The sequence below is a fragment of the Cebus imitator genome, unplaced genomic scaffold (genome assembly GCF_001604975.1).
Source record: "Cebus imitator isolate Cc_AM_T3 unplaced genomic scaffold, Cebus_imitator-1.0 Scaffold318, whole genome shotgun sequence".
In the NCBI taxonomy this organism is placed as follows: domain Eukaryota; kingdom Metazoa; phylum Chordata; class Mammalia; order Primates; family Cebidae; genus Cebus; species Cebus imitator.
The window spans coordinates 1,683,892-1,708,464 of NW_016107633.1; the positions used below are offsets into that span (position 1 = coordinate 1,683,892).

General features: G+C 56.0%; 1 protein-coding gene across 1 annotated transcript in view; it reads left to right on the top strand.

The window, feature by feature from the left end:
• Window positions 1-259: 259 nt before the first annotated feature.
• PEPD (peptidase D) overlaps window positions 260-24,573 on the top strand; it is a 123,959-nt gene continuing 99,645 nt past the window's right edge. The window contains exons 1-4 of the mRNA XM_017504238.2: window positions 260-421; window positions 9,151-9,334; window positions 10,773-10,900; window positions 20,287-20,350. Of these exons, the coding sequence (XP_017359727.1) occupies window positions 405-421; window positions 9,151-9,334; window positions 10,773-10,900; window positions 20,287-20,350 (393 nt within the window). The 5' untranslated portion in view covers window positions 260-404. The remainder of the gene's footprint in view (window positions 422-9,150; window positions 9,335-10,772; window positions 10,901-20,286; window positions 20,351-24,573) is intronic.

Sequence of the window (24,573 nt, forward strand, 5' to 3'; positions counted from 1 at the left end):
GGCTAAACCAGAACCAAGGTGTATGTCCTCTGCTTCGGGACCTCCCACCCACCACGCAAAGGCGGCACATGCTGCCTGCTGCCCCTACCTCGCCTGCAGCACGCCCCTGTATCCTGGCCGCGCTCCCGGGCCCGCCCCTCTCCGGAGCCCCGCCCCTCCCCGGAACCCCGCCCCTCCTCCGAGCCTCGCCCCTCTCCGGAACCCCGCCCCTCTCCGGAGCCCCGCCCCCCTCCGGGGTCCTGCCCTCTCCCGTCCCGTGGAGTTTGGCGCTGGAGGAGGCGGGTCAAGGTCTCTATGCCCCGCCCCTTCCCCGCCCTTGCCCCGCCCTTACCCCGTCCCCCGCAGTGAGACCCGCAGGGGCTCAGCTGACGCCGCACTTCACGTGACGCCGGTGCAAGGCGAACATGGCGGCGGCCGCCGGGTGAGTGCAGCCTCTCCCTCGCTCTTTCCTGCTGGCGTGGAGAGGGGCAGGGGTGTCCCGGCCGGACCGCGGGTGAGAGCCCCAGCCGGGCTAGCTGAGTGCAGCCGACAGGCGCCTCTTCCCGTGGGCCCGGCGTCCGAGCGCGGGGCCGGGAGCTGCACACCCCGAGCCAGGGTCGGCGCAGGGGCCGCAGCTCCTCTCCACCCTCCCGGCTGGCTCAGGCCCACCTGCGCGCGTCTGGCGGCCCCACTGTGCGGCCGCGGTAGGGGCTCGGGTCGACACGCATGTTCGCTGCCAAGACCCCTGGTGGGAGCGGCGTTGCGAGGACTCCAGGCACCCGGGCTATTCCCGGAGGAGGCAGTGTTTGATTCAGGCTTGGAATTCCCCCTTCCCAGCAGGGGACATCCCCACTTCTTTCAGGGGCCAAATGTCACTCCTCAGAAAATCCTTCTCACCATCTATCCCACTTTTTGTGCCCTCATCATCACCTGATAAACTATATAGAGCATTGTTTGTACTTGTTCATTGTCTTTTCCCCATTTAGAGTGTAAGGGCAGGGTGGTTTCCTGGTTCTCACTGGCCCAGTGCCTTGCACACAGTAGGTGCTCCATATTGAGCTGAATGAAAGAAGGCTGAGTGGTCCTAGTGAGAGGAAGGGTGGATAGATGGGTTCACCGGAGCGTTGGGCGGAATGTCCCAGATAGGGAGCATCTGAGCACAGGATAAGGGACAAAGGTTGAGAGCTCAGAGTGTTCTGGGGACAGGGGTGCAAGCCTGGGCTGGAAGGTGTGGTGTTCCAGGTGGCCTTTTCAGACTTTGCCCTGAGGGTTCGCTGGAAGGGTTTTGATACAAGCTGCTGGATCTGTTTTTTAAAGAATAGGCTCCATTAAGCACCTTCTCAGTGGGAGAAGGTGCAGGTCTGGTGACGCAGTGGGGTAGGGGGAGCTGGTGTAGGAGGGAGCAGTATTCCAGGTGCCAGGTTGGAAACTGAGGTCAGAATGGGGGAACTAATGGACTGACTGCATCTCTCTTTTTAAGATGTGGGGAAAATGGCAGCAGAAAGTGGATTCTCAGTTGGCCCCCAAGATTGGGGGAGCTTAGAACCTACAAATCAAACGTTTTGTGGGCAACTGCTGTATTCCAAGAATAGCACTGGGCCTACCCTTTGGTACTCACAGGCCACTAAAGCAGATGGACCCATGGGACTCTGTCATCCATCTGCTTGCCTGTGGTCTTGGCATTTACAAGGAGGGACACTGACTCTGAGCTCAGGGAATGTGTGGGAAGGCTTCACTCCCTGGATGACTTTTGTGCTAGTACTTCAGCGATGAGACTCCCTTTAGGTAGAGAACAGAGCGGACAAAGTCTCAGATGGGTGTAAAGATCCTTGAACCCAGCCTGTGAGCCTTTTAAAAGGTAGAGTGAGCAGGCTGGTATCTAGCAGTGGGTATGCTTTCTCTCTGTTTAGGCTGGCTAGGTGCTCACAGGGAGTGCCAGGGGTTGCATTTGGGTTCAGGGCTTCAAGCTGGCCTGAGACCCGCTGCTCTCCCGAAGGAACCAAGCTGGATCAGAGCAAATCTGGAACTGATTGGATCCTAGATTGAGAGCTTTTCTGTTTTTTATTTATTTAATTTTTTTTTTTTTTTTTTCTGAGACAGAATTTTGCTCTTGTTGCCTAGGCTGGAGTGCAGTGGCACAATCTTGGCTTACTGCAACCTTCATCTCCCAGGTTCAAGTGATTCTTCTGCCTCAGCCTCCTGAGTAGCTGGAATTACAGGCCTGCGCCACCAGGCCCGGCTAATTTTTTAAATTTTTAGTAGAGATGGGGTTTCACCATGTTGGTCAGGGTGGTCTCGAACTCCTGACCTCCGGTGATCCGCCCTACTCGGCCCCCCAAAGTGCGGGGATTACAGGCATGAGCCACCGCACCTGGCCCCAGAATGAGAGCTTTTCTAGCAGAACTGATTCTCTGGGCCACCGCATCGGGTGGGTGAGGGAGACAAAACAGAGCGGCAGGTCTTAGAGAGGTGTGCTGTTGAGAAGGTGTGGGAGCTTCCAGAGCCTGCCAGTCTCGTTGGGAAGAGCCGTCCCAGTCTGGTATAGGGCTTTCCCGTGGATACTTTGAGCCTGAGGTTGACCCTAGTGGCTTCCTTAGTAAGAGTAGAAGGATTAAGTATGTTTCCTGCAAAGCTCAGCTCCCAGCTGCACTCGCAGATCACAGAGTCAGGCATAATGAGGCATCACGCCAGCAAGTCACGGCCATGGCCATGGGCTCCCTGGGAGTTGGATTTGGTTGTCTGTAGAATCCTACCAGAGTCTGGGACAGAGGGGATCTATGAGAGTTCCAGATGATTGGGGTGTGCACCATATGATTTGGGGAGTAGGGGAAGCCCTAAGCTAGCATCTCAGATTTAACTTGAAACTCAAGATGCTACTCTGGGAGTGCTTCAGGGTTGAATCTACTTTCTCTTGCTAGCCTGGACATAGGCTTCAGGTTGATACAGCGTGCTCTGAGGTCACCTCCCATCCCCTCAGGGAGAGGGATCCCCATCCCATGATACTTGATGGCACTGCTGTCTCCTTGAGTTTTCCACAGGCAGGGCTGATCATTTGTAATCTCTCAGCTCCAGTCAGACCTGTCTGCATCTGCGCCCCCACATGGCTTTTTCCATTCCCTTCTTCCCTTGCACACATCCGCTGGCCCTGGAATGCCCTTGTCCTCTATGTGATTGTTCACATATTTGCAGCCCTAGCTTAGATGGTTCCCTCTCCCAGAAGCCTTTCCCAACCCTCCGGTAAAGGCTTGGTGCTCAGAGCTCCAGAGAATCTCCGTTTTCTCCCCTAGCCAGATACATTTCCATGTCTTCCCATTTGGGTTAGGAGTTGCTTCCCTTCATGCCTCTCCTAGCATCCTTACAGCCCAGGGGTTCTGTTGTTTCCCCAGCCAGTCTGTGGCTGCCCTGTGATTGGTGCTTGGTGAAATGAATGAAAAGGGGATTTACTCTAAATTAGTCTAGCATCCCATCCTGCTTTCATGGGAGACTCCTAGTGATTGAGGAAAGGAGTTGTGGTGGGGACAGAATTCTGAGGAGTAGGATGAAGAAATAGCTTTAATTCTTTAACTGAGTAGCTCCCAGGAGCTGTTGCAGAGCCAGAAAGAGGCAACAGTTGAGCTGCCCTGGGCGTGTATCTGTTGGAATATAGGTCACACTGGAGTCAGCATTCTCCTGGAGATAGTGTCTTCGGAATTTACAATCTGGGTCAAGAGCCCGACCCTGCCCTAATGTGAACCTTGTACTCCTGGAGCAGAATGCTTAGGCTGACTCTGGGGGCTGGGGACCGGTGGGCCTGTGGGAGGCAGGCTGGCCACTGAGTGTTCCTGTGCCTTCCCTGGCTCTCCTCCAGTTCCTGACTCCACACATCCCTCTCTTGGTTCCTGTGTATACTTGGCACCCTGATCCTCCCCAGGAGAGAGAGGTGCAGGGTGCAGGATGCTGACCAGTTGCCTTGAGGTCCTCTCCAGTTATGATGACCCTCTCCAGCCTGGCTCTTATGGTCAGGCAGCCAGTGAGCTGCCTGAGCGTCTGCCTGGTGCCTGGCCCCATGCTGGAGGCTGGGGGTAGGAGGTGGCTGGCCCTTCGCTGGCCTCTCCAGCTGGGAGCTTAGTGGTGTGGCCCTATCTAAAAGTAGCTCCACAACCTTTTTTTCTTTTTTTTTTTTTTGAGATGGTGTCTCACACTGTTGCGCAACTGGAGGGCAGTGGTGCAATCTAGGCTCACTGCAACCTCTGCCTCCTGGGTTCAAGTGGTTCTCCTGTCTCAGCCTCCCAAGTACCTGGGATTACAGGTGCTCACCTATAATTACCATGCCTGGCTAATTTTTTGTATTTTTAGTAGGGACGGGGTCTCGCTATCTTGGCCAGGCTGGTCTTGAGCTCCTGACCTCATGATCCGCCCACTTCAGCCTCCCTAAGTGCTGGGATTACAGGTGTGAGCCATTGCGCCTGGCCAGTGGCTCCACATTCTAGTGCAGGGATCTTTTCTTGCCTGTGCAGTGGACCCCATGGGCATCAGTGAAGCTTACGCGCCATTCTCAGCATCATGGTGTTTTTTTTGTTTTGTTTTGTTTTTCTGGGAGACTGAATCTTACTCTGTCACCCATGCTGGAGTGCAGTGGTGCGATCTTGGCTCACTGCAACCTCTGCCTCCCAGGTTCAAGTGATTCTCCTGTCTCAGACTCCCAAGTGGCTGGGATTAAAGGTGTGTGCCACTATGCCCGACTAATTTTTGTATTTTTAGGAGAGTCAGGTTTCACCATGTTGGCCAGGTTGGTACGGAACTCCTGACCACAGGGGATCTGCCTGAGATTACAGGTGTGAGCCACCATGCCCAGTGGGCATAATATTTTTAAATGCATGAAATAACTACAGAAGATTACAAAAAAAGAAACAATTTTATGGAAATACAGTTTTCAAAATGTGACATCAATTTGAGACAGGGTCTCACCCTCTCCCTCAGGCTGGAGTGCAGTGGCACGATCTCACCTCACTGTGGTCTCTACTTCCAGGGCTCAAGCGATCCTCCTGCCTCAGGCTCCCTGGTAGCTGGGACCACAGGCACAAGCCACCACGTCTCCCTAATTTTTGTGTTTTTGGTAGAGATGGGGTTTTGCCATGTTGCCCATCCTGGTCTTGAATTCCTGAGCTTGAGTAATCCGCCTGCCTCAGCCTCTCACAGTGCTGGGATTACAAGCATGAGCCACTGTGCCCGGCTTAACTACTTTCATTTTGAAGTTATGAGGAGCAGAAGTGATACTTTGAGATACTGCAGCAGCAATAATGTGATATGAAAATACCTTTGATTTTTGTTGGTGACACATTCACATGCACTGCTGACATTGAGCAATTTGTTGCTTATGTTAATAATTGAAGAAAGTGTACATTTGAATTAGAGGTTAGAGAAAATAAAGGTATAGCTTTTTCCCATCCAAGTAGATGGAGCCCCTGAATTTGATGATGAATCCTCAGGGGTCCTTAGGCCTTAGGTGAGAGCCTGCAGGTGGCTGTTGAGGAGAGGGTGTCCCAGTACTGATATGGGGCGTGGATTTCGAGGCAGGGATGGGTTGCAGGGGCAGTGGCATCATCACCTCCTTGGGGACTGGCCTCAGTCTTGGTCACTCTGTTTTTGGTCCTGGGCTGCTTACTGGGTCTTGGCTGTTGCCAGGGCAGCGGGAGTCCTGGCTTCCAGGGAGTCAGAGACCTGTTCTGTGAGTCTCTGAGGCTGTGAAGCTCTATTGCCCTCGGCTGTCTGCAGCATGGCTTATTTACCCTGGGACTTGGGGATGATATGGCTTTTTCCTTTTAAATTCCGGTGCCAGTTAGCAAAAGCTGCAGCAGAAACCTGTTGGAGATGTTTTACTGGTGCTGAATTTGCTGAATTTGCGGGAAGAATTGACGTGTGTTGGCTCTGGGCCTGACAGTCTCTGGGGGTTTGATTTATGCCATGAAAAATCAAAGGGCTTGTCTATAAAACTTGATACCGTGGTGTCCTGTAATTAATGACTGTAGGGTGTCGTCCTGTCTGGTGGCTCAGGCCAGCCCTTCTCATGTCCAGAGCCCCGCACAGGGTGGCTGGGTTCTGTTCTGGCAGAGCCCCATGGAGAAGTAAGCATGGTTGTAGGTTTTCCTTTCAGTGGTAGCTGAGTGCCCAAGTGGCTTATCAAGGTTTCTACTTAGCTCTTGGGATCCCAGTCCGGGTGCCCTGAGAAATTTCAGTCTCTCAGAAGGTTCTAGACAGGGGGAGGGCCAGCTCTTCTGCAAGCATTACAGGTGGGAGCATGGTGTCAGGCCATGGGGAGCCAGCACCTGGTGTGATTAAGGAGGGAGGCCAGGCAGGGAGAGGGGAGTGTGGGAGAGGTGGGCAGGGCTGCGCTCTGCAGGCTGGTGGCTGAGGGTGGGCATTTTTGGCCAGTCATGCTGTTCGAAGACTGTGGCTGAGGCCATCCATAGTGGAGCCTCGGTGTCATTGCCCCTGTGCTGTTGGGGACTCTGCAGAGACGAGTTTTGCCCTGCGCCACCGCTGGCCGGGTGCCAGGCAGGAACACGGCAGTGAATGAGGCACCTGGAGCTCCCCCCACCGTAGGCTTTCCTGAGTGAGGGGAAAGGGTGTGGGAGTCCGTGGGGGACACATGAGCACGAGGCGCTGGCTACTGCACTTTCAGTTCCCGACAGCACGGCCAGCTGGGATGTGGTCATATTTACAAACTGTCAGTGACTTCCCTCTGCCCTTTCATCCGTATGGCTGAGTGTGGCAGAAAAGCCCTTACCTAGAGGAAGTGCTGGCTGCTGGTATCCACCCAGCTACCTGCTCACCCTCCTGGGAGGGTAGGAAGGGCACATGGGGGAGCGGGAGGGGGTTCTAGTCATGTCAGCATGTGCGGCTGACCCTCCGCCCTCCCTGGGCAGGCTGGGGCTCGAGGGCTGCTTCCTGCCCGCTGACGTGGCATCTTCTCATCTCACAGCTGTGTGTGTGACCCCATGTGTCATTCAGCAGATATGTCTTGAGCGTTTGCTGTGCATCAAGCAGGGCACCAGGCGGGGCACAGCAGTGACTAAGGCAACCTGGACCTCCATCTCCTCGTGTTTCCACCCGAAGGGGTGGGCCAGAGAACACCAGGAAACACCAGGCAGCACCCGCCAAGTGCTAAGTGTTGTCTTGGCCGGGGACCTGGCCCCACACCAGGAGTTCACTCCAGGGGGCCACTAAGGAGAGTTGAGAGCAGGGACCATATGCAGAGCTGTGTGCATGTTAAGGAAACCCTGGAAAGAAGATGGGGGAACCTGGTCAGAAACCCAGCGAGGGCGGTGCTGTGGGGCAGGGCAGCCTCATCAGAGTAGTGGCCCTGGATGGAGGGGCACCCCCAGCCATTTAGTCCCAGGGTCCCCAGGGCGGGAGGAGAGGGGTGGATCCATTGTCCTCCCTCTCCTCCTGCCCCCAGCCTGTTGTGCCTGCGGTTGGCTCAGCCCACCTGGAGGCAGGAGGCAGGGTGCATGCTGAGGAGGTGGGTAGGTCGGCCTCTGGGCACAGAGCATCGGAGTGTATCTGGAGGGCAAGTGGGGAAACCTCAGGCCAGGGACTAGTAGGGTTGGGCAGGGAGAAGAGCTGCAGGTTCAAAGAGGGAGGCCGGGGAAGAGCATCCTGAGGTCATATTGGAGCCAAGATGTGCAGGAGGTATCACCTGCTCATGTGACCCTGGCAGGAGGGTCAGGGCCTCTGAGGGTCCCACGTGAGGTGAGTGTGAGAGGTGCCCCAGGCCATTTCACCTTGCTGCGCTGTGACGGCAGGTTTCATCCGCAGCTTCACTGCAGTTCCCGGACCGAGCTCTGCTCTGGGACTGGCTCTGGGATGTCCCTGCCTCCTCAACCTCCATGCCCACTCACTGCCCCCTGGCTGGAGAGCCTGCGGGGGCTCCCTCCTCTGCCTGACTCCTCCTCCACCTAGTCCCCATTATCTCTCCACTCCTGGCCTCCAGCCTGCTTGCCGGGACCAGCATCCATTTATTCATTCATTCAACAGAGCAGATACTGACACCTGCTCTGTCCCTGCCCTCAGGGAACTTACACATTACCTGGAGGCCCAGCAAACAAATAAGTGAAAAGTTATGGGGGCTCTAGAGAGACTTGAAGAGCGCCGGGGGATGGGGTGGGTAGGAAAGGAGCATTTTTGCAGAGGCTGGGTAAAAGGGCATGGGATGCCCTTGGGAATAGCATTCCCCACAGGGCACTGCAGCAGCAAAGGCTGGAGTGTTCTGGGTGTTTAGGGAGGAGCGAGGATGCCCATGCTGCAGCGGAGGAAACCAAGTGTAAGTGGGGGCCTGGATCCCTCATGGCTGGGGAGCGGTCTGCACTCAGCAAAGCCAGCTGGCTCAGGGTTGGGCAGGGAGTGTGTGCTGGGATTGGCATTTCGAAAGGGCCCTTCTGGTAGAAGGTGCAGACCAGGCCGTGGGGAAGCTGGGGCCAAGAGCGATGCTGAGAGTTGCCTTGCAGTTGTCCAGGCGGGACATGGGGAGGTGGCCCTGGAGATGGGGATGTGCTTTGATGGGGTTGGGCCCATGGCAGCGGGCCCAACTTATGCCTACTGAGGGTGGTCCATGGGTCTGTGAGTCTGGAGCTGGAGGTCATCAGTCTGCAGATGCAGATGGTCCTTTGAGCTGAGGGACTAGGTGAGCTCAGCTGAGCTGAGGGAGGGAGCCAGTTAGGGAAGAGGCCCCAGGATTGGGCCGAGCTGGGCTCCAGCAGGGAGGTTGAGCCAGGGACCAGGGGCCCAGCTGGTGGGGAGCCTGAACCAACTGCTGTTGGGCAGGGTTTCCACAGACAGAGTGGCCCCCAGGGTCATGGGCACCCAGTGGCTGGTGAAGACTGGGGACCTGCTGCAGATCGGGAAGCATGGAGTCCCTGTGGCCTGCTGGGCAGTTGGTAGCAGGGCAGAGGAGCAGGGAGGTGGACCCAGGACAGCATGGGTGGTGGTGGGGAGACAAGGTCCTGCGGTTCTCAGCCAGCTCAGCGAGGGGCTGTTTCTGGGTCCTCAGCAGGTAGAGCTCGGGCAGCTTGCCCCATGCTGATGGGGCTTTCATGGCAGGCTTGGGCCTCTGGTCACCCCGACCCCGGGTGTGGGCGTGCTTGGAGGTACTAACAGAGGCCTGCGTGGCGGTGTGTGCTCTTGCCTCTGCAGACCCTCGTTTTGGCTGGGGAACGAAACCCTGAAGGTGCCGCTGGCGCTCTTTGCCTTGAACCGGCAGCGCCTGTGTGAGCGGCTGCGGAAGAACCCTGCTGTGCAGGCTGGCTGTGTCGTGGTCCTGCAGGGTGGGGAGGAGACTCAGCGCTACTGCACCGACACTGGGGTCCTCTTCCGCCAGGTGAGCCTGCCACCCTTGGCTGCAGGTGGAGGTGGGTTGGAACCGCTCCCCTGAGCAGGAGTCGGAGGCCCCAGCTTGGCCTGCTGCCCCTTGTGGCTCTCCTTGAGCCTCTGTTTCCTCACCTGGGAATTTTTCTGGGGGCTCCTTGAAGATGCAGAATCCTGTGGGGGCGGCGGGTGGCCCAGCTGCAGGAAGCCAGCCTGGCCGTGGTGGCCGTGGCTGAGAGTCACTGGCAGCACTCAGTCCCCAGGCACAGGAACACGAGGACACCCACCCAGGAAGACTGTGAGGCTCTGAGCTGGGCCCACTTTCACAGATCTTAGCACTAAACCTATTTTGCAGATGAGGAAACTGAGGCTTAGAGGGGAGATGACTTACCAAGAGGCAGAGCTGGGATTAGAACCTCGTCTTCCAACTTTCAATCTAGTGCTGTTTTCTCCCCGCTGCCATGTCCAGAGCTGGAGCCTGACTTCAGAACCTCTCTGGGGCAGGCAGAGCCTAGGGGACGTGTCCATGCAGAGTCCTGGTGAGAGAAGAGATGGGAATGCAAAGGGAAGCCGAGCGTGGAGAGGATGTGGCATGGCGTGGCTTCCCCAGCTGGACCCTGTTGCCCCAGCAGGCCACAGATGGATTGAGATCCATTGCCGAGCCACCGCAGGCTATGTTTTTGTCTTTACTAAAAGCACCTCCTGCCCAAAGAGTCCTGTCTCTCTGCTCCGTTGTTGCAGCTGCACGCCTGCAATCCCATGGCTGCGAAAGACGTGGAGGTCTAAATGAGTTTTCTCTGGCTAGTCTTGATGCTTCTCCAGGTTTAAATATTCTGTGGCTTAAAAACCGATTTCCTAAATTCAGCTGTTGGCTCCCTTTCTGATGGTATGCAAGGCTAATTTTGGAAGAGATCCTCCTCCACTTCATACCTATATGACGTCCTTTTAGCGCAGCGTTCATTGCTAAACACTGAAGTCATCAGCCGCCCCGGCGGTGGGAGAGGGAAGTAAGAAGCCCTAAATGGAGGAATCCATTTCCGTGCAGATATCCGGCCTGGGCGTCAGAATCCGGGGGGCATCTTGCCTGCTTGTGTGTGGCAGAGAGGCAGAGCTGAGCTAGACCGTGTGGTGCTGCTCGGCGCTGGGATCCCAGGGCGCTCTGTCGTGGGTCTAGGGGGTGGGGACACAGGCAGGCTCGGGTACCTGCCTGAAACCCGCATCATCAGGGAGTGCTCCCAGCAGGGGAGAGGAGCTCCCAGGCTGCCCTCTGCCAAACAGTGGGAGGATGAGCTGAGGAGCTGGGTGCTGAGGGGAAGGGATGTGTGGGGCTAGGGTCAGTTACATGAGCCGTTGGCCCGAACTTGCTCTCTGGAGGGCTAGGATGCAGCCACCTGGTCCCTGCTTGCACCTCACGTTCCACTGGCTAACGAGAGTTCTTATTCCCGCCATAGGAGTCCTTCTTTCACTGGGCATTCGGTGTCACCGAGCCAGGCTGCTATGGCATCATCGATGTTGACACTGGGAAATCGACCCTGTTTGTGCCCAGGCTTCCTGCTAGCCATGCCACCTGGATGGGAAAGTAAGGAGTAATCTGGCTGGGGTACTGCAGCTACCAACCACGGGGTGGGGGCAGGGAGGGGAGGTGGAGGGGAGGTGGGGCAGGAGGGCAGGACTGGGCAGGGGCTGGGGATGGCCAGGAGGGAAGAGCTGCAGGAGGAAGGGGATGAAGTCAGGTTGTCACAGCCTGCCTCGAGCCAGAGCCCTGCACCCTTGGTTGGGAAGGGATGTCAGAGCTGGAGCTATTACTGTGTGGTGGGAGGTATTAAATTGTTTTAGGCAGATAGAAGGGAAAAGGGGTCCTTGGGAAGTTTTCTTGGAAAGCCCCACCTCTCAGAGCCAGGCTGGCAACCTTTGATATGCAAATGCTGGCCTTTAGAACCTGGGTCCACCCAACTTGGCAATTCCCAAGGCCTTCTTGCCCTTGCCCCACAAGTTCCTGGCAACACAGCCATCCCCACATACCCTTGAGAGTGTAGAACATCATTGGCGCCCTACATTTGCGTATTAAAAGGCTGGGGTAGGAGGGCCAGCTTTTTCCCAGGGCTACCTGAATGACGTGCCTGGTCAAACCAATTCCCTGAGCTCTATGCAAATCAGACATCGCCTCCTCCAGCCTCTGCGTGTATACCTGGCAGGTGTCCACTGCACTGGGGGACCTCCTCTTTCGGCTTGGGGGAGCTTCTTCCTCCTGTCTTCTCCCTTTCTTCTTGCCTATTAAACTCTCCGCTCCTTAAAACCACTCCACATGTGTCCGTGTTGTTTTTTCTAATTGGACTCGGGACCAAAATCCCTGGTGTTACTTTATTAATCTGAGCCTATCAGCTGGAGGCCTTGTTTGTTTGGAAGTGGTTTGTTAATCCTGAAATTCTAGCTCCCCACACCCCAAAAAAGATGTGGGAGGCTTTGGCCCTGGGGTGTCATCACTCCTGCATGGCATTGACAGGCATGGCTTGGCCCTGTGCATACCTGAGGGTGGTGGGTTGGGTTTGGGTCTCGGGATCCCCTCTCTGAGGCGGGTCACCGATATGCTGGGCGTGTTATTTACCGCCTGCCTCTGGACACTGCGCAGGCCCTGCCTTCTCGGCTCACCTGTGAGACAGAGCAGAGGCTCAGGCTACTGGGCACCTTCCACCCTCCAAGGTGTTTGCTATTCCAGGTCCCCCCCATCCCCAGAGCTGTTCTGCCTGCTCAGATGTGCCGGGGTAGACGCTTAACCAGGGAGATTTGAGGTAATCAGAGGATCCCACTAAATACTGGCCACCTCGCTGCGTGTCGTCTCCGCCTGGAGAGTGATTATTCCGGGCTAATGTATAAATTGCAGCCTTTGCAGCCTGGTGCCCCAGAACGCTCATTACCAGGTGGGCTGGAGAGGCTGTGGCTAGTTTGAATGACAAGGCCCTTGGCTACCACAGGGACTGGGCTCTGTGCCAAGGGCCGGGGCCATAGCCGGGCTTCCCCTGCTTCCAGCGCCACCCTGCCCGCCCCTCCCTTCAGTGCCGACTTCATTTCTGTCTTTGTTGGTGTGTGCTGCTTCTGCTGTCTCGGGGCGAGGGGTTCAGGCTTACAAGTTGGTGATCATTCTGCTCTTGGGCCACTTGGCAGGATCCCAGCCAGGCAAGACTGGGACCTTTGCTGGGCAGGACTCAGCCTGGAGCACAATTGGCAGCAGAAGAAAAGAGGCCTGTTTCTCCTGGGGGTGGCCTCCTGGCTCAGCCCCTGGGAAGAAGCACACGGAGTAGACACACCTGGGCTGGCTGCCTTTGGGGCTCCTGCCAGGCTGCCCCCACCTGACGGTGCCTTCTCATCCGATCTTCATTGTCAACCCTCATCCCATTCCCAGTGGAACCCTTATGACTGCCCTGTTATAAAAGAGGAAATGGCTCAGTGTGGTGATGTGACCCATGCGGGTCCTGCCGTCAGGTCTTGCTGGAGCTGCAGTCAGAAGCTGAGCTCACCTGCTGGCTCAGTGTGGCTTCTGGGAGGCCGTGGGGCTTGTGAGTGGGGCTGGTCATATTTGGGGCTCCAGTTCCTTCCCTGTGATGCTGCTCGGGAGGCCCCCCCCAGAACTGGAGTTACAGTGCTGGCCGCTCTGAGGACGGTTACATCTGTGACAGTGACATGAAGTGAGGATAGTTCCAGGAGGCAGGTTGTCTTGTCTAAAAACGGCCACAGCAGTGTTTCCGGCCACTTGCTGTCTGCAGGTGACATCTAATTTCCCTCCTGTCTGACCCAGGTCTGGGCTTCATGACGGATGTGGCAGTGTTGCTGTGTGACATCTGAGGCTAGACTGTAAAGTGCACTGTGGCTTCCACCTGGTTCTCTCCTGTGGGGTGCTCGCCCTGGGAACCCAGCCACCATACCATGAGGAAGCACAACTCTCCCCCACAGGGGGACCCCTGCCGCCAGCAGCAGCAGCCGCCAGCGTGCATGAGCCCCAGGTGGTTCTGAGCCCCCGCCTTCCACCTGCTGAGGTCCTAGGTGTCGTGGAGCAGAGCTTCTCTGTCTTCTCTGGGCTCAGTCTGAATTCTCAGCCTTCAGAGTCCATGAACGTGATTGGTGGTTTTGCACTCCATTAAATGCTAGAGTTGTTTGTTCCCCAGCCCTTGTAACTGGGACAGCAGTGACGAAGAGTTTAGACCTGCTTTCTGCAGGAGCGTTCTCCCAGCATCCTCTCGCCACCCAGAGCAGAGTTGTGGCCTCAGCCCTTCTTGCAAGTGGCACATCTGAGGACTAGCTAGGGCCCCTGTGCCAGGTGACTCTTGGCTCTGGGTGACATCTGCAGTTTTGAGCTGGCTGCCCTCTCAGCCTCCTCATGGCCCTTGCTGCTGGCCCAGAGCCTGCTGACATGTCCCACTGCTCAGAGAAGCAGCTGGGGAGCATGCCTCCTCTGTGAGAAGTGGACTGAGAAGGAGGAACAGCTTCAGGGAAGGTCTGATCAGGGCCTAAGCAGGGCCCCACTGGGTGTTTCTGTTTAGGAGTTTCCAGCAGGGTTCTCCCCTGTTGGAAAAGGCTGTGTGCATGCTGGGCAGGTCAGATCAGGGAGCCTTGGTCCCAAGGGGTCTTCTGGCCCCATAGCTGAGAGGTAGACCCTTGTGCCTGTAGTCCTGGCTCCCTGCCACGGCCACCCCCGGCAGGCCTCTTTGTTCCTCTGTCCTGGGGTAACCCCGTCTGAGTCTCCCCAGCCTGAGCCCCTGGGAGAGAAGGCTCAGTTGTAACAGGGCAGTAGGGGCGGGGTTGATTGTGTGGGACTGGAGCTGGGCAGTGGCCAGATCTGATTGCAAGCAGCTGCTTCCAGCGGCTCCTGGAATCAATAGGGCACCTGGAGCGGGGCTGACGGGAGTACCTGGCCTTTGCAAGCAAAACCCACCAGACTGCACATTTGACCTTCAGCTCCTCAGCTTCCTTTTGAGTCCCTATCTGATGGCTTTTGAAAATCCAGCTGGCAGATACTGCGATCCAAAGTCGCCCAGGGAAACGACACCCCCGTCTGCAGGATCTGCCACTTCCTGCAGAACCGCTCTTGCTGTTGTCAGGGTTGCAGACGCCTGGGACCGTGGGCAGCCTGGGGACGGCCCACTCTTCACCCCAGGCCGGTCCTGGGAGGGGAGGGTGGTAGCTTCGAATGCATTTTTATTGAGTCTCTGCTCACAACAGTGTGGTATCTTTTTGATGTGAGAGCGTTTTCCACCATTTTCCACTGGAGTCGGGCGCAGCGGAGGGTGGCTTTGGCTGTGGGGTGTCCGGGGCCTCTGTGAGTCAGCGCCCCAGGCAGCTCGGAGCCCAGGGTTGGGAGCCACTTTGGACCAGGTGGGGGGACCCTCCTGGAACCTTTGCAGCATGTTCCATCCCCAGCCCTGGGTGTGTAGGGAGAGGTGCTCAGCCTCCCCAGGGCCATACCCACCTCCTGTGTGAGAGATGGATGCAGATATGGTGGGTGTATGGTGTATGTGTTGGGGGCTGTGTGTGTGTATGGAGTGTGTACCTGTGTGTGGTGTGGTGCATGTGAAGGGGTGGGTATGTCTGGATGTGGTGTGGAGAGGACGTGTGTGTGTGAGGTGTGTGTGTGATGCATGTAGAGTATGTTGTTTTTGGGGGGACATGTGCTGTGTTTGTGGTGTGTAGGGTGTTTGTGATGGGGTGTGGTGTGTAAGGTGTTTATGAGGAAGGATGCATATGGGTGTTTGTATGCTGTGTTGTGTGATGTGTGTAGGTGGCTGTGATATCGGTGTGTGTGTGCTGTGTTGTGTGTGGGTGTATGGTGTGTAGGTGCATGTGAGGGGGAGTGTGGGCGTGTGTGCTGTGTTGTGAGTAGGTGTGTATGTGGTGTATAGGGTGTTTGTGATGGGAATGTGTGGTGTGTACGTTTTTGTGATGGGGTGTGTTGTGTGTGTGGTGTGTAGGTTGTGATGGGAGAGTGTGTGTACTGTGTTGTGAGTGGGAGTGTGTGTGGTATGTAGGTGTGATGAGGTATGTTTTTGTGTGTGGTGTGTAGGATGTTTGTGATGGGAGTGTGTGTGTGGTGTGTAGGTTGTGATGGAAGTGTGTGAGTGTATGTGTGCTGTGTTGTGTGGGTGTGTGGTATAGGGTGCATGTGAGGGGGTGTGGGTGTGGGTGTTGTGTATGGGAGTGTTGTGTAGGGTGTTTGTGATGGGGTGTGTCGTGTGTGTGTAGGGTGTTTCTGAAGAGGGTATGTATGGGTGTGTGCGGTGGGGTTTGTGAGTGTTGTGCAGGGTGATGGGGTGTGGTCGGTGTGAGTGTACTGTGTTTGTGGGTGTGTGTGTAGGGTGTTTCTGATGAGGGTGTGTGAGTGGTGTGTAAGGTGTTTGTGATGGGGTGTGGTGGGTGTGAGTGTGCTGTGTTGTGTGTGGGTGTGTGTGGTGTGTTGGGTGTTTGTGATGAGGGTGTGTTGTGTGTTTTTCCTGGCACTGCCCCAAGGACCGAGGCTTCCCCAGGCTCTCTGGTGGCTCCCTCCCATGCTCCCTGTGATCAGCAGGGTGTGGGGGGCTCTCTTTGCAGGGCGCAGGCCTCTGAGAAGAGGCTGAGGAGCTCCCTTGGCTGCTGCCTGGATGATTTGGGGTGCTGACCCTGGGCAGGCCTGGTCACTGGTCCTGCTCTCCGGCTTCCTGGACATCGCCGTCCCCTCTGTGGCCCCTGTGAGGAAGCCTTGCTCGGGGAGTGGTCTTTGGGCATAGGCACCTGCGTCACCGTGGCAAGGTTTGCTTTTGTCTCTGAGCAGCTGATGACATCCTCAGATGGTTGCCGGCTCCACCGCAGAGGAGCAAGTGCCGCTGCCTTCCACCGTGAGCAGAGAGTCGCAAGGCGGCATTGTTTGTAGCTAAAGGCAGGCCCGGCTGCAGGAAACGGATGGTGACGGCTATAATTTGGCCCTATTACTTATTCATTAACCACAGGCAGGTGGTCAGCCAGCTGACAAGACCTGCTCATTGAAATCTCATTTTCTAGAGGGCTCCCCGTGTCTGCACTGTGTGGCATTAATTTAATGTCTCCTTCCCACCCGAGGCCCCCATGGGTGCTGACGGTCACTGCAGAGTAACCAGGTAAGGGCGCTGACTCTGGGCACTGAGAAAGGCCTCTCTCATTCATGCCAGGGCCCAGCTGGGGTCCTTGGATGCTGACCCCGTGGAGGATGAGCGCCTCTTTGGGTAGGAGGACTTCTCTCTCCTGCCAGAGCTATCCTTGGCACTTGAGGGGAGAGTGTGTGGGGTGATAGCAGCTTCTCTGCTGACCCATCCTCTCCAGTCCAGTTGTTTCTTTTTCCTTTTTGAGATGGAGTTTTGCTCTTATCACCCAGACTATAGTGCAGTGGCGCGATCTTGGCTCACTGCAACCTCCGCCTCCTGGGTTCAAGTGATTTTCCCGCCTCATCCTCCCAAGTAGCTGGGATTACAGCTACCATGCCCAGCTAATTTTTTTGTATTTTTAGTAGAGACGGGGTTTTGCCATGTTGGCCGGGCTGGTCTTGAACTCCTGACCTCAGGTGATCTGCCCGCCTTGGCCTCCCAAATTGCTGGGATTACAGGCATGAGCTACCACGCCCGGCCACCAGTCCAGTTGTTTTTATCCAGACTTCCCATGCAATGGGGCCTGACATAAAGCACCACTGCTGGACCCAGACTCCCCGTGGGGCAGTGTGCAGGCCCTCCCTCTGAGTGGCTGCCTCCTGCCTTGGCCAACCCGGCCCTTGGGGAGTCCAGAGCCCACCAGGGGCCTCTCCAGCCAGTTTTGCAGGGCTTGTGTGGCCACACCACTTCTTTATTCATCAGCCCCACCAAATCATGGCTGCCAAGCCTTCAGTGGCTGGTTTGGTGTGGGAGTCTGGCACGCATATCCCTTAGGGTGATGTTTAAATGGTTTTTACTATAATTAGCCCCCAAACACGAAAAATAAGTACTATCCAAACTTAATTATCTCTGCCCTTTAAAAGAATGAAACGCGCAGTGCCGGAAGAGCTGCTTGCAGCTTTTCAGGTTTTATTGTCAAATGACTCTTCTGCTGAGAATTAGGCCTCCTGCTCGGGAGGTGCATTTTGGCAGGAGGGGTGGGAGCGCATTTCCTGGTGGCTTCCCTCTGCACAGTTGGGGTGAGTTGGGAGGTCTCAGACATCAGTGTGGCACCTGACCTTGTCACCTCACTCCTAACGGGAGTGGAGGTGACAAGGTCAGGTGCCACACTGTTGGCTGAGATGCCCCTCTGTAGGACGCTGGCCTTAAAAGCAGTTCCTTTATACTTCCCCAGTCTGCTGGGAAGTTGCTTTCCACACCTGTCACAGCTGGAGGTGATGAAGGAAGGGGCTAGAGGCAGAGCTGGGAATGCATGGAGGACGCAGGGTGTCTGTTATGGAGCTGGGCAGTCTGAGTTGATGTGATGACCTCAGCCATGTGTTTCACTGATGGCCCTGCCTTTTGTATTTCTGGCACGTGCTTTTGTGCCAGGCTGTGGGGTCAACTTGGTGCCAAGAGTGTAGTTGTTCAGTAGCAAAGGGTCTGCAGGCTTCCCTTTGAGCCGGCTGCACAGTAAGCCCTGAGTCTGGGGCCTCTGGAGTCCAGACGAGGTGCTTGTCATCAATTCCTGCCCCGTAGCTGCTTGAGGCCGTGCTAATGGAGGTGTCAGACCTTGGCCATTTAACTTTTGAGTCCTGTCTCCAAAGCACAAGTGAATGTGACTGAATCATGCAAATTTAATTAACAGCAGGCGCTTGATACCCTGTGATTATTTCAGAGAAGCCAAGAGGGAGAGAAAGCAAAGGGCATTGTGGGTTGCACTGAGCAGCTGATTGATTGCAGTGAGACCAGCGTCTGCTGGGTCCTTGGTGTCCCTAGTGTTGCTCCCAGCAGCCCTCCCGTCTGTCCCTGGGCCCCGTGGCCAGTACTTCCTGTTTTGGGAGGAGAGGGAAGTGGTGGAGAACTCAAAGGAGTGGATTCTGTTTCCTGGGAGTGATGCTGGTCCTTGGTGTCACAGAAGCCGAGACTGGCACATAGGACACCAGTTCAGGAGCTCACTCGTGAAGTTTGTCACCTCTGAATCCAAGGTTCTCTCCCTCCACTGTGTTCTGTGGGGCTCCCTGGGCACAGCGTCGTCCATACCCCCCAGTGTTATTGGTAGAGGGTCTTGACTGCTAGTTGTCCCGGTTCTTGGTGTTTTGAACAAAAAATTGGAACAAAACACACAAAGCAAGGAAAGAATGAAAGCAGAGATTTACTGAAAATGAAAGTGCACTTCACAGTGTGGGAGCCGTCCAAGCATCAGCTGAAGGGCCTGGGGACAGAATCTTCTGAGGTCCAAATACCCCGTGGAGGTTCCCCATTGGCCACTTGATACTCACCTCTTATAAATGAAGTGGTGGCCCCCAGTCAGTCAATTGGTTGTGGAAAGCAACCAATCAGAGACTGAAGTAAAGTTACAAAAGTCACACTCCTGTGCAAACATGTGATTGGTTGCAGAAAGCCACCAATCAGAGGCTAGAGTGAAGTTACAAAGTTGCACTTATATGCAAATCAAGACTCCCTTGTAATCAAAGGTACTTTGAATTTCCCATCTGCCTGGAAAAGGGGTTAGGGAATAGCCTCGGGTCCTTTGTAACTTAGGCATGGAAAGTTAGGGTTTTCCTTTCAATTTAGTTCTAGGAAGTCTGGTGAAAGAGCCTTAGGTTCCCTGCCTCCAGACCCTATTCTTCCTCACCACCATCCCTTGACTGCCCTGGAAGCACCATCTAGAAACCATCTGCGGTTTTTTGTCTGAGGCTTTTTTGGAACTCAGCACCTGTTGACTGTAATGCAGTGAGATCACAGACAGCGGTGAGGTGGGGCCTGGAACACAGCTGGGGATAGAGCCCCTGTGATGAGGTGGGGCCCAGGTGTGGGATGGCATGGGACGGCGTGGGACAGTGTGCACCTGCGTCAGTGGATTTGGCTCTCAGCGTCTCCCTTGTGCAGTTCGTGTTCCTTTCCCCTCTGTCACCAGCAGAGACATTGACGCATCTGCTGACCAAGAGCCTGGGGGTGGCGGCTTGCAGGACCCAGGCTGGAGGTCTGCCTAGCACAGCTGTCACCAAAGAGCCTGTGAGGAGGTGGACGAGGGCTGCCCAACCTCATCGGTTCTGTGTCTTCTCACTGGTAGATTTTTCAGGAATAATGAGTAAGCTTGAGTTTTTCTCATCACATTGAGTAATACTGATAATGACTTTTTAAAAATGTTAATTTTTGGCTGGGCGCAGTGCCTAATACCTATAATCCCAGCCCTTTGGGAGGCTGAGGCAGGAAGATTGCTTGAGGCCAGGAGTTCCAGATCAACCTGGGCAACATAGTGAGACCTCATCTCTCTGAAACGTTTAAAAAAATGAGCTGGCTTGGTGGTGCATGCCTGTAGTCCCAGCTCCTTGAGAGGCTGAGGTGGGAAAATCACTTGAGCCCAGGACTTTGAGGCTGCAGTGAACTCTGATTGTGCCACTGCACTCCAGCCTGGGCAGCAGAACATAATGCTGTCTCTAGAAAATAAAATAAACTTTTCTTTACAGATGCTCCATGAAGACCTGGCAGGCAAGTTATTTTATGCCGTAGAGGGTGCACTGGCTGGTTACCCTGGCGAACCCCCCAGTGAAGGGGGATGATAGGGGTTTTGTCTGCAGTGGCTGGCTGCAGGTGGCTAGGGTCTCGGAGGAGCAGGGGTTGCTGAAGAAAGCAGGTGTGCTTCAGCGGTCACTTCACGGCCCAGTGCCCTTTCCCTCCAAGTCTGTGTTGGGCAGACCTGCTTGATGCTGGTTGCTGGGTGCTGGCTGTGATGGGGATGGGCCTGGGGCTCCATGGCCTGGGCTTGGCAGGCAGGAAGGTGGCCACGCTGAGCTATTACCAAGCGCTGACCCTGGCATTCCTTGTGCTTTTCTTTGAGGATCCATTCCAAGGAACACTTCAAGAAGAAGTATGCCGTGGACGACGTCCAGTACACAGATGAGGTGGGTAGCTGGCCCCTCCTCTGAGCGGCCCAGGGCTTCCAGCACCCCTTCCACTCCTGGAGTTCCCCTCCTTCCACTGCCACAGCTTGCCTGGATGTCGGGGACACTATCGCCTGGCCACCAGGCCCCCACTCAGGGGGTGCTCCCATTTGGAAGGAGTAGGCAGCAACCCACCCCTCAGGCTTCTCTGCAGAGCCATTGCTTTGCCTGGGAAGGCCCCTGACTCTGTGGGTGGAAATGTCTGGTGACCTAGGTCGTGGCTGCTGAGATACAGGAGTCGTCTCTGAGAGGCGGGCCTGCTTTCAGCGGTGCATATGGTCTAAGTCACTGCGAGGCTGGGCCGAGGCCTTCGTGTGTCTCCAGCCCTGGCTGGCTGCAGATGCCGCTGTCAGAAAAACCCGAGGCTGTGAAAGGCTTGTCGAGTGGCGTTGGAGGTCTCTTGACTTCAAATCCACTTCTCAGTGGGGTTGTCCAGCGGGTGTCCTGTGGCCTGGGTTGGCGAGTGATTGTCCTCTTGGGGCTTTGAATCTGTCCTAAGTCCAGGTAGGTGAAAGGGGCTGCCCTGACTCCTTGACTCCAGCTGTCCTTCCTGCCAATGGGACAGGGCTGGGACAGAGGCAAGAGCATAGCTGGGAGCCCCTGTGGTCTAAGTGACCAAAGGCCCTGACACTGAACCACTGCCTGGCACACAGGAGGCCTCTGTGCTCCAGCCCTGGGCACTGTCATAATCCCACGTCCTGTGCAGGTCAGTGCCGTGTAGAATATGAAGCACCCGAAGTCTGTGCCTGCCACTGGGAGTCCAGCCTGGACCCAGCAGCATCAGCTTTGGACGAGGCCCTCCTGTAGTTACATTTCCCTAGATAGAGGTCACGTGTGGGCCATGCTATGAGCTGGGACTGCGGTGTGGAAGTGGCTAGGGGAGCCAGTCCTGGGGGCCAGGCAGCTTCCCTCTTCCCCTGGGCAGGATACAGCCTGGCCAAGGATGATGGCACTGGGTGGGAGGCAGGTTCGCAGGGATCATGGCTGGGCACACTGCTGTGAGGGGCCAGTTTGTCTCTGTTTAGCATCTGGGGCCCAGCCCAGCCCAGCCAGCTGGGGGTGGCCAGCTTTCTTTGACTCCAGGCAGGCCAGCACCGCGTATCCACAGTCAGGCCCAGCTCTGCCTCCAGTTCTGCTGCCCTGGAATACATTTTCCAGGTCTCTGACAGTTTTTCTCCGACCCATCTTTTGAGGACTTGGACCAGCCCTCTGTATCCACTGTGGACCCTGGTCCTCACTGGTGTCCCTTCCCTGAGCCGTTAGGACACGTTGTGGACACTGTGGACGCTGACTGTGTTCTGATGTGCATCCTGCCCTTGACTGTCTTGTATTTGTCTTAATGCCCATTTCTTTTCCCCCAGACATGCCTCTTGCTCCTCTCCCTGCCCAGTCCTAGGGACATATGGGGCATCAGAGGTGGCTGAGATGCAGGGTTCACCTCAACAGCCCGGGGCACAGTCCGGCGCAGGCGGTGACCACATGAGCGAACAGTCACCCTGTCACCGCCACTGCCAGTGCGGATCGGTGTTGATGCTCTAATATTGCTGCTGTTTTTACTGGAAACATGGCTCATGTTGACAGCAGGGCAGGCGCTTCACGCCAGGGTGGCCCCCATGGGCTCCAGTAACACCAGCAGCTCTCCCAGAGCCCCTCGTCCCTCCTGCTATGTCCTGTGCTGAGCCGCAGACCCCCTCCCCCACCACCGTTGATAGATGAGGCCGAGGCTCAGAGAGAAAGGCCTGGTCCATTGTCGCACAGCTGGAAGGGAGTGGTGCTGGGATGCGACCCCAGGACCTCTGGACCCAGGGGCCTGCCCTCCAGGCCTCCCTTGCCCCTCAGAAAGGAGGGCTGCTGTCGGACACTCCTTCGGAGGCAACTCAGGCTCCCCATGCCTTTGATTTTCTGTGGCTCAGAAGGGAGCCTGCCAAAAAGCTTGACCTGCTGGACTGAGCCCCCTGAACTGGGAGGCGTCCCAGGTTGCTCAAGGTACCCAGGGCCTGGTGCATCGTGGGAGGTGACAGGAGGCTTTTTATGCAGAGAAGGGATCCCTAGGCCATTTCTACAGTGCTCAGCCCCCTCTCAGTTGGGGTGGCCTCAGCTGTCAGTGACAAATCACAGCCAGTGCTCGTCTCCTCTGAAAAAAGGCAGGAAGCCCTCCATGCCATGGCTGGTCACGTGACAGCATGTATGGCATGCAGGTGTCTGATGGTGCACAGCTGGCTCCAAGGTTCCCTCCTCCCCACAGATGATGCTGGGTTTAACTATTGAGAAGGGAGTTCCCCTGGGAAGGGGGCACTCAGCAGAACCCTGAGAGGGGCCCCGAGGCTCTGCCATGAAGGCCCCATGCAAAGGCTGGCGGGGTCACCGGCTGGGAGCTGGCAGGTGGAGCATGCATTCCGTACACTTGCTTCCCTTTATGGCACCAGGCAGAAGGTCCCAGGGTCACTGAGTCTGCTGCAGGCAGGACAGATTAAGAGGACAACTGCGGCAGCACAGGGACAGGCATCAGGAGTGATGAGGTCAGCAGGGGCCGTCACTCTGTGGGACCGCCGGCCCAGGGCCCCTGGGACCTGATTGTTGAAGACTAGCTGTACATCCAGACTGTTGGCGATGTTCCTTGATGTTTACATTTGAGAAACAAATTCAATAATTTAAAAGCAATGCAGGCTGTAAGGTTAGCCGAGAGAAAGGAGAGTAGACCCAAAGTCGGACAAGCAAGTTTTATTAACCCACTGGGCTGCTCCATAACAGAGGCGGCAGCCCCGAGCTTACAGAATGAGGGGTTTATATGGGGTGAGAGGGGCATAAGGGAGTTTCAGGACTGAGGTCATCTGTCAGCTTGCAACAGGCACAGAGATAGTTTGTTACCTTGTGACAGACTTACACTACATCATCCTGTGACTTTTGTGGCAGCAGTTTTAAACAGGAGTTTACAGGTACGTGTCAAACAGGAATTTACAAGTATGGATAACAAACATTTGTTTTCCCTGTCCTCCCCCAGGCTGCCCAGACGGCTGTATTCAGACTTTGCTCAATTGCAGTACCTAGATATGAGTTCAGGAATGCAGCTGCAGAGCAGTCAGTGTTTGGGGGGTCAGCTTGCATGGAGGGGGTTTTCTGAGGCAGCTTGTCCCTAACACAGGCCACCGGCGTGCACTACCGTTGGAGGAGAATGCTGTGAAAGAAAGCTTATTTTCAAAACCTTCAGTGCTTGCAGGGCAGAGCCTGCTCTCTGGCGCCTTGCAGGCTTTCCCAGCGCTGGCAAAGGCATATCCAGCTTTTTTCTCCAGCTCATCACCCTGCAAAAGAAGAGCAGCCCTCGGGCCTGGTCTGGGCCCTGGATAGGAAAGCATAGGAGGTGGGTGAGAAAGCGCAGAAGCCTCTGACTGTCCCTGGGGGAGGATGTACACCCACAGGGCTCCAATGAATTCTGCCTGTGACCATCCAGCTCCATCTGCCACAGAGGCCGGGGGCTGCCTGAGAAATCGATGCTGGCAGTGGCACGAAGCAAGGCAGGGCCATTTAATGGTGCGGGGTGTGAGAGGTCCCCAGTGGCCAGCACTCCGTGGAAACGAGGCCCTGGGTTGACAGAGCCATGTTGTCATGTGTGCTGGGGCTGTGTTGGGAGCCAGCAACACACAGCACGTCACGTTCCCTTAATATTTGAGGCATGGAGTCAGGGTGTGCTGATGAGAGCGTAGCACTAATGGGTCTCCGTGGGGAAGGGTGGGTGGAGCTGCCAGGCCGGGAGAGGTTTTGCAGCCGCAGAAGTAACCAGGGCCCACTCAAGCAGTTGTGATCAATAAAAGATGCCCTGCCAGGACTGGGAGGCCTGGCTTGTCTGAGCACCAGGCTGCGTGGAGCCGGCTGCCCTCCTCTCCTCCATTATTCCTTACCAGCATCTCCCGAGAGTCATCGCCCCAAGAAAAACCGTCAGCCCCCCCATTTGTTTTCCTGCCCCTCCCTCCCAAGGACAGTAGCAGATACAGTCCCCAAGTGCCTCCTGGCTCTCTGATTCTGCTGCTGTAATTGACGGACTCCTCCTGTGCCGATGATGCAGACCCTTCATATCAACTAACAACACACCCAGCGCCAGCACATGCAGCCCTGTTCCTTTTAATAAGCCTCCCTGTCCTTCAGGAGGGGCCGGGGGTGTGGAGGAACACAGATGAGCCTTTCGTTTT